At 36.2% G+C, this 9,816-nt stretch overlaps 1 protein-coding gene across 2 annotated transcripts; it reads right to left on the bottom strand.

Annotated features, from left to right (window-relative positions):
* Positions 1-709: 709 nt before the first annotated feature.
* Positions 710-4,027, bottom strand: LOC125499089 (U-box domain-containing protein 7-like). 2 transcript variants are annotated; one of them, XR_007275771.2, is made up of 6 exons: positions 3,905-4,027; positions 3,179-3,461; positions 2,315-2,500; positions 2,055-2,163; positions 1,242-1,473; positions 710-733 (listed from the first exon to the last, which is right to left on the bottom strand). XR_007275771.2 is itself a non-coding variant. In XM_048647539.2 (4 exons), the coding sequence occupies exons 2-4, from the start codon at positions 3,227-3,229 to the stop codon at positions 2,107-2,109; spliced, it is 294 nt and encodes a 97-aa protein (XP_048503496.1). In that variant the 5' UTR covers positions 3,230-3,461; positions 3,905-4,027; the 3' UTR covers positions 1,686-2,106. The 2 variants fall into 2 exon arrangements, 1 of the variants encoding a protein (XP_048503496.1); XM_048647539.2 differs by lacking the exons at positions 710-733; positions 1,242-1,473 and having other exon boundaries at positions 1,686-2,163.
* Positions 4,028-9,816: the final 5,789 nt, after the last annotated feature.

Below are 9,816 nucleotides of genomic sequence, written 5' to 3'. Positions count from 1 at the left end.
TATGTTGAAAAAGCCACTACTATTTTTACCTGTACTAGTTGTTGGCCCGCGCGCTATCGCGCACGGCCCCCCAAGAAAGCGAAAATTATTATGAATAGATTTATAGAAATATCAGTAAATTGAATTTGAGGTATTTCAAAATATATGAACATATAGGTAAGATAATAAGGCTATTAGATTATATTTCATATATGCATTGTTTGCAAACCGTTTGATTGTTACAAAAATTACTCAAGGTTTTGTGCTTTGTCTAATTTGCTATATCTATTACAAGCATTAAATAATGCCTAGCAGCAAAAGAAATTAGTTTATATTCATTAACAAGGAACATTAGGCCGCAAAGCAAAATAACAAGCAGAAGAACATGATCCTGCAATCTTCGTTGTTGAACAGCTATCGAGCGCAAGTTTCAAGCTACAAGAAGGCAAAGACAATTTAAATGAAGCAATGGAGAGGAAGTAGAAGAACTTGAAGTGATTAAATAAGCAGAAATGTAATTTAAGTTTTGTAGAACTTGGTTGTAACTAAGCATGATGGAGTAATGTAATGTATCTTATTTTCTGGCTTCATGGTAATACTTTCTCCTTAGTCCTCACACATGTCAAATATCAAACCATTTATATATGAAATCAGATCCTTAGGCCTCAATCGTCAACAACTAACAAGCTAAGTAACTAAAATAGAAAGGAAGAGAGAGAATGAAACTCACCCTAGAGTGTTTCTCTTCTTTAAGCTGCATCAAGAACAAATAATACACATAATCAATCAAAACGTCCAAGGAGAATCCAGCAATAGAACTATTCTTTAACACAGAAACACTTTGATTTCTGTTAACATACGATAACCCATTTCGGAGATCAGATCAAAACTGGTGTGGGTATTATCAATTAAATAGCAGGGTGAGAATAATACTAATTGGAATATTTGCTTTCATCGCTATTAACATTTCTTTGACAGGTTTTGGACATTGATCAACAACTCTTTAGTCAATTAGAAGCCAATTAGAATCCTAGATCCTTGAGTGAAAATATGACAACAATGAAAGGCACAAGTACATGTATATACAGCCACTGGAACATACAGAGAAGAATAAAGGACATGGCCATTCACATTTGCATCCTTTGAACAAGATTTTAGTGAACTAAAACATAAATTAAAGGCAAAGGTGAAATACATTCATAAATAACATGAAAACCTAAAAAATGCAATCATAAACCTCCACTCTAAAGAATGAAACTTACCGGGAAATGCTCAATGCTTGAAAATGATGATCCACTTGAGGTTTGTTTAGCAGATGCCTCTCTCTTTTTAGCGTTTGTTTCCTTTAAAGTAACTTCACTTGACTTGGCCATTAGAATTATCCATCACATAATTCAGATAGAAATGAAAGAATTTGGCTTACGCCTCGCTCTAATTTAGGAGGGACAACCCTCCACTTTTCCCATTCTTGTTCCGTCTTCTTGGCTGCTACTCCTGATAAATGGATAAACAAGACTGACTATCTCGAGATCGCTGGATAATAATTTCTCCCTCACATATTACTAAATGTCATGTGCAACATATTGTATAAACTAATTTGAATTTCATTCCAAATGATTCCACATTTTCATATTAACTATTGCTTAGAATAGAAACACCGTGTTAATTGAAAAATGGAAACACATTTGCCAACCAAGTTTTTAAGATATTGACTAATTCTTCTTTCTTCTGCTTTTTTTCTAACCAGACCCCTGTTTGGCTGTTTCCAAACATTGCTAACCAGAACTTGTGCAACAAATCGATATAGAGCATCAGGGATGAATAAATAAGCAACTCCAAATATGTAGCACCACCACAGCAGGGTAGGTCAGTTAATAGTAATGTGAGAGAAGAGAGGTAAGTTGATGGGTCCAAGTGAAACTAAGATTTTAAGATTGAAATTGTCACTTCTCCATTTTCTTACTACATAGACGGGCTAGAATACAATTCGAAAAATCATACTACAAAACTTGCTATACATAAATGGAATCGAGACAGGATCAAAATGGAATCGAGAAATTCATCATGGACTTCACCTGGGATACAACAAAGTCAACAGAATCTGTGATAAATGGCTCATGGGGGCCATCACGAATACCCTTCAAGACATATCGTTTCAAAAGGAATGAAGGAGTCCAGCTTACACTGCATAATTGCATAATAATCAGAGCATTTCCTATGTAACATGCAATATAAAGGGGGAAATCGTGTGAACAAGATATTGGTACAATACAATAAATGGTTCCACTAATTTGGATAACATTCTCACTTGTAACCAACAACAAGTTAACATTACCAGGTATAGTTTGCTACACTCTGAGCAATGTTGTAAAAGATTTATGGCCTTCTCAAGTGCCACATGCAGAGAACACAATGCCTGGATTCTTGACCTACTACGTGGGGGTGCTGCTTCTAGAGCAGGAAAGATATTCAACACTTTACAGAATATCTTGGATAAAATCTTGCACAATCCTCCATGTAACTGCAAAAGAAAAAATATTTGTAATTTCAACTGGAAGCAGTAGATCAATTCATACAAGAAAATTCTTGTAGACGTAGCAAAAAAGAAATTTAGAAAACAAATATCAAACAGCATGAAAATTCAAAATAAGTTCAACTTTCTTCTTTAGGGCATGAATTTAGACAGCAACAAGTACAACTGTACAAGCAACTGGTCTATTCACCCATTCCATCTCAGACCATGATAAAAGTTAGTAGGCATCTCCAGTTTCACTGATGAGCTCAATATCATTAGTCGTCTTGAAATAGATTAATTAACCCACAAAGAATATTCCTGAACAATTATTGGTTCCTTCGCAAAGGGTAACAGCTAATAAACCTACACTTTTCAACCGCCATAACCATCTAAAGAACAACCATATCCAGCTGAGGATTGAGGTACCTATGCGAGCATATTGCCATCACAACCATTTGAGATACCATTATAACACACACCCATCCTAGATACGGCCACACGCCGCAACTATCCAATGTACCACCACAACCACTATAAAAACATAGAATAGGACACTAATATACCTCCCTCAGATCGACATATAGGTTCCTGAACACAACTATTAAACAACAATTCACAGGTGAGAATGCAATAATCTAACATTTAAAAAGAACAGTAAAAAGAAGCAAGATGAACAATGAATACCTGCAGCTTATGTGTTGCCCAATGAGAAAGATTCATTATCAACAGACTCATATAATGCTTAGGAAATTCAAAAGTGTCCTTGACTTGTAAGGACGGCGTACTTCTACCTAGTCATCTTCTGTGTCAGTGAAGTCTAGCAACAAACTGCGCGCATGATCCTCTCTCCACTCTTTGCAGCCTTCTGATCTACGCGGTGTAATGTTGCTGAATTGTGTCGATATCTAATCCTTTAAGTTTCACAATAGACTCAACGTGGCCTTTCAAAGTGTGCAACTCCCTCAGCCTACATTCATACATTATATGGAACTGTTTATATCTGGATAATTCATGAAACAATTATCATACTACGCATGTCAGTGCTACTCTGCTAGATAAATTATTAGAAGTTTCTCCATAACACAAGAGGGAAAATAGACGAAATCTTGTGGTTTACAATCAAGATTAGGTAAAGTGGCAGATGTTGATAAAATTGATTACGTAGGAATCAATAATGTTAAATGTCAATCAACTTCATAACTTTATGCATTTGCGTATACCTTTTTAGAATATAGTTCATCCAATACAGGCTACAACAAACCTTGGTTTTATATGATCTGAAGCCTTTATTGCATAACTTAGCATGATTTTATCAATCCATGTGATTTCACAATCAAAGGCGGCTACTGAATCAATAAAATCATAATGGTAGTAATTTTCTTCATGCAAACATAAAGGGTTAGGTCTTACCTAGAAACTTCATCCCTCCTCTATGCTTGTTCAGCAATCTCAGAGAGTTCCCTGTAATTGCTGCTCTCATTGAAAAAGGTGGTGGTAACTGCAGGTTGAAGAACGTGCGGGCTTCTTTGTTCAGTCGTCATTGTGCTTCTTTCTCTTCTCTTCCGTAGTCCTTCTTAGTGGTAAAAGCAGTCTAAGCAAGACAAAGAAACCAATCCAGAATCAGTAGCAAAACCAATAAAGAAACTTAAATTGTTTTTCTGACTCTAACAGCAATATTAACCTTATTGTCCAGAAGGTTGTTCCAAACCCTTCCACTCAGCACATAGCGAATAATGGATTTCAGAACATCAAGGGATATGTAAGTGACCAGACTGTAAACCCATACAACAAGAGCCTATCCCCATCTCATAGCTTTGATCCTTGCAAAGCGAAAATTGGCATAGACAGCTATGAGAGCCGCAATTTGTTGAGTGTAGCACACTAATATGTTATTAACGTTAGAAAAGCTTTTAAGCAAAGCAAAGGCAGAAAACATGTCGATAATATAAAAAATCCCAGATTTACTACTACTTTGAAATTGAAACGTCCAAACATGTGTACAACAACGTCCTAAAACTAATGTCAACAACGCTATATTCATCTAATAAACAGTCAATAGGTAAATAAAGTAAAATAAACTTAAAGACACAGTACAAAGATGAATATTTGATGGAAAAACAACATATATATATTGCATCTCAGAGTTTGCTCTCTACCTACTATGAACATTACTTTGAATACCCACTCCCCTGGGTGGTAGCCTATTCAGATGCAATAAGTTCCATAACTCGTTTCCACCAACCAGGAATGAGATAGCAAACCAAAACAGCTATATAACGCAAATCAGTTTAATTAAATCAGAATTTTTTACATCAATACACACGAGATAGCAACACAGCAACAATACAACACAAGCTGGCAAACAACAGGAAAAAAACGAAAAATTAGAGCAAAATTGAAAAAAAGAACGGAATAAATTTGAGTAATACCCGAGCCAATAAATTCCAGGAACACTTGGATGATTGAAAAAATCGAATCACTGATAATTTAATAAAGCATAGGTCACAGAGCATTAGGTCAGAATCGCAATTGATGCAATCGAAGGAAGTGCAGCACCATTGTAGGAATTTCCCAATTAAATGGCAAAATTACATCAGGACTAACCCTAACAAGATAAATTGACAGAATTAGAAACAAAACAATCAAAACTCACACTCGAATACAAACCCTAATATGACAGAACACAACATTTGACGAACATGATTATCGAAGAATACAATAAACACCGAAACTTACAGTGAATTTGGGACAAATTCTTAGTGATCCGGAGCTCGAAAATTTTCTGGAACGATTCTCCCGAAATTTCTGGAAAAGAGAAGCAAATGAACGGTTCGCCAGAAAACCGTATCACAAAGGACCAAAAGGTTAGAGGTGGAAAGGGAAGGGAAGAAATAAGGGAAGAGGCGATGAAGATGTGGTATGGAAAGAGGAACAGAGGTGAAAGAAGAGGGAAGAAATTAGGTTAGAGAAGATGAACGATTGAGAGGAAAAATGGGAGGAAAGAGATGACGAGAAGAACATCAGAAGGCAACTAAGCAAAGCAAGGGCAAAACAGCCATTTCACTGTAACTTTGGGTGGAGAAGAAAGGGCAAAACAGACAATGTACTGTTACTAAGCTACAGTAGTTAGAAGTTCCCACTTTTTAATGGGTAATGGATAAGATGTTGTTATATCACCTAACAAAAATACAATCAATACTTACGGTATGATAAGCAAAAAATTGGAGGATAGACTAGACATGCCATTACCTAAATGAAATTAAGCACTCCTTCCGTCCCATAATACTAGTTGCATATGCACGCGATGTGTGCATCGACAATCTTATGCAGTTATATATAAATGGACATGTTTTTTTTATCTAAAATTATTTTGATAGTGATGTAAATTATTGAGGTTCTTTTGTAGATGTTATTATCTTTTTAAATTAAAGCTGGATGATGTTTAACTGTTCAATACCATCACTGTAATATTTGGTAGATGATTTAATATTTTCTTTTCAGCGACTTTAGTACAGTTCTTTAACAATTATAGATGTTAATAAACCATATTGTTTGAACTTTGTAAATATGAAATATTATGTTATCACGATATGTTGCTAACTTTTTTTGGTTGAAGATTCTAATTGATTTTGTGAATTAATTGTGTCAATCTAGTTTGTTAAGTTATTAATGGTATTGCATATTCCATTTTTGACCTACTCATATGGCAAGTTTCATTGATTATCATTTTTCAATTTTTTATAAAAAGAAAAACTTAAATGATTAGAGGGTATTTTAGTCACTTCAAAAGAGGACATCACACCTCCTCCCTTGGCTTATATAATAGAGATAGTGCCTACTTCATTTTTGGGGGATCAAACTTTAAAAAATTTAACCGAATATTCTCATTTGTATATATAAAAATACATATTCATGTGGGATCTTGTTAGATTCGTCTCAATGTGTAGTTTCATAATATCAACTTGTTGTGACTCTAAGTCAATGTTATTTTGATGATGATAAACACTATGATGATAAACATTATGATTCATAATATGAAAGTGTGTGACAGATGGTTAAGAAAGGTTATCAAGCTTCAAAGTAAATGAATAAATGAAGGAAGACCTTAAAGAAGTGAAGAATCAAAATTGTATTTCAAGTTTAGTTACCATATGCAAAATGTAATAAGTTAGAACTATGAGATATATTGTGTGCCAAGTATAGAAATATGAAATTAGGATGATTATTATTTTCTTAGAGTTAAGAGAATAAATAATCATGTTAATTTTGTATGTCTATCTTAAAAGGAAATTGTAATTCAGAATTTAGAAAATAGGTTTATAAAAGTAAGATTTTCGAAATAGTTTTGATAAAGTTTTGGAAAAACTGATTTATAAAAAGATTTTATAAAAAAACCAAATTTAAATAGTTTTTGGAAAAAGGAAATAGATTAAATAAAAACCGAGTAAAATAGTTTTGTAAAAATAAGATTTTTGAAAACTGTTTTGAAAAAGGAATTTCGAAATAATAAAGGAGTATGAGATAAAAAGAAAATCAAATTGGTTATCAAGGTTATGGATAAACATTGATTCAAGGAAAACTTATCTTTTTAGAATTAAAGGTAAAGATGAAAATGATAAAAGTTTGTTTTCTAAAAAGAAAAGGTTTTATCCCTTTAATTAAGGATTAAAAAAGATCGATAACATATTTTGAAGGATTTTCGATCAGTCCATAAGTTATAAAAGGGATTATAACTCAGTCTCATAACTCACGTTTTCAGAGAGAGAAAATAGGAAATATTAACAGCTGAAAACAGTTTCCTAAGACACAGAATATAGTATTGTTCTAGTCAGATTGAGTAACTATTCGAAGTTTGTGATTGTCCTAATCTTATTGTATCAAGAGTTTGATATTTTAGGGTTCAAGAAATAAAAGAGTTTGGTTTGTGTGGACGTAGATCTCAGAGGTGAGATTGAACCACGTTAAATCTTGTGTTTTATCGTTGATTTCATATTATATTAAGTTTTAGTTTTCGCAAAAATACAAATCGAGGAATTACGAGGGAATCGCACAGTGCTTGGCACAGTGCCATAACCAAGTTTTTGCGAAAATCGATTAAAAATTTAGTCACTCAATTCAACCCCCGGCCCCCTTCTTGAATGTCACCTTGTGTTCCAACACAACTTTTTATATTTTTCATTAATACGGATTGAAGATATTAAAGATCAAAGTTACGTCTTGAAGACCGTGTAAAAAAAAATAGGGAAAATTCCTCAGGTACCCCTGAGGTTTAGCGTAATTCCCGAATTACCCCCCACATTTGGGGAATTCCTCAGACACCCCTGAGGTTTGTGTTTGTGCTCAAGATACCCTTACTATGGATGAAAACCTAACACCGTTAGGTTTTCCTCTGTTTCTCCCCAATTTTCTTTTTCTCTCTCCACCCATCATCCTCCATTGATGAACATGGAAGCTTTCTCTCTCCTCCCACCCCACTCTAAAGCCCTAACCACCCAACCCCACTACCTCCTCTTCCCCCCACCCCTCCCCTACCCCCGCACCCCCTCCCCCACCCTCCCACCACCCAGCAGCCCCCTCCCCTACCCCCGCACCCCCTCCCCCACCCTCCCACCACCCCAGCAGCCCCCTCCCCTACCCCCGCACCCCCTCCCCACCCTCCCACCACCCCAGCAGCCCCCGCCCCACCAGATTAGCCCCACCCCCGCAACCTCCCCCCCCCCCCCCGTCGCAAGAACCTCACCCCTCCCCCACCCAACCCCGTCCAAATCGACGCCCAGACTCCTGTCGAAATCGACCCCACCCTTTTCCCACCTAGTCGAAATCGATGCCCAGTCGAAAACAGAGGAGAGAGAGATTGCGAAAATGGGGGTTGCGGCTGGCAGAGTGGGGGGCTGCGGGGGTGGGGGGAAGGGGAGGTGGTGGGGATTGGGTGGTTAGGGCTTTAGAATGGGTTGGGAGGAGAGAGAAAGCTTCCATGTTCATCAATGGAGGATGATGGGTGGAGAGAGAAAAAGAAAATTGGGGAGAAAGAGAGGAAAACCTAACAGCGTTAGGTTTCCATCCATAGTAAGGGTATCTTGAGCACAAACACAAATCTCAGGGGCATCTGAGGAATTCCCCAAATGTGGGAGGTAATTTGGGAATTACGTCAAACCTCAGGGGTACCTGAGGAATTTTCCCAAAATAATAAATATTATATTATGCACTGAATTTTATTATGCGTATTTAACCACTTTGAAAGTGGTTTATACTTTTGAAAAATAACAAAGAAAACAGTAGATATAGATTTTAACTGATGTTTGTCAACATATAGCACTTCTTTATTTTCTCTTAGTGGTTTATAATCTTTATATAGTCATATCATTGATTAAGATAATGGAATAATAATCATTATGTTATCTCAAAGTTAAGTAATAGCCCAACAGGAGAATAATAATCATTATGTGATCTTAAAGCTAAATAGTAGCCCAAAAGTGGCCAGCACATCAATGTATTGTAGATTTGTAGCACTCCTTGATAGGTTTGCGCATGACTACCCGAACCCATTTCAATATGGGATCAACTGATCAAGTACCTGATACCCAATAACAGTCTTCATCACTACCATCTTTACTGTACTTAATCCATTTTTTTTTTTTATAGATATTACATACATGTTCTTTAAATAGAAATGTCATAATATATGCTACATTTTCCTTAAATAAAAATGTCATAATAGATGCTACATACCATAAATACATCATTTTTCACCATAAAGATCGATCTTAAAATACTACTAAAAATTTGATGGTCCGTCCCCACACCTTCTCCTTTAAAATACCCACACTTCTTTCTTAACAAAATATTTTTTTATTTAAAAATCGGTGGCCCCTACTTTCTCTGTCTACCTTTCTTAAAACCCCCCACTTTTTCTATATAACATGTATAAAAAACGGAAGAAGTATAAGCCAAGGAGAGCTATGTTTTTTTTTTTTGGTGTTTGCACCCGGTTCACCCTTCGGGCTACATCCGGATCGAGGCCAAGTTCGGGGTGGTTAGGTTCCATTCCTCTCCCAAGGGTGTTGCGGGGATTCGAACACGAGTCCGTCCTACCAAAGCCAGTCCCCATCACCACTGGGCCAACACTTACTTGGTACCAAGGAGAGCTATGTAAGGTGTTGAAGATGAATCATGAAGCGAATAGGTGAAGGAACAAGCTAAGTTATTGTTGTGCCATGTGTATGCGTGTTGCGTTGAGCTACAATATTGCACTAAGCTAGAGCATTTGTGGAAGCACAACAATGGATCAGCGCATGAACAATAGAAGACCATGACGTACCCGT

This window comes from Beta vulgaris, chromosome 6 (genome assembly GCF_026745355.1).
Source record: "Beta vulgaris subsp. vulgaris cultivar EL10 chromosome 6, EL10.2, whole genome shotgun sequence".
NCBI classification, from domain to species: Eukaryota; Viridiplantae; Streptophyta; class Magnoliopsida; order Caryophyllales; family Amaranthaceae; genus Beta; species Beta vulgaris.
This window is presented reverse-complemented; position numbering and strand designations above follow the sequence as displayed.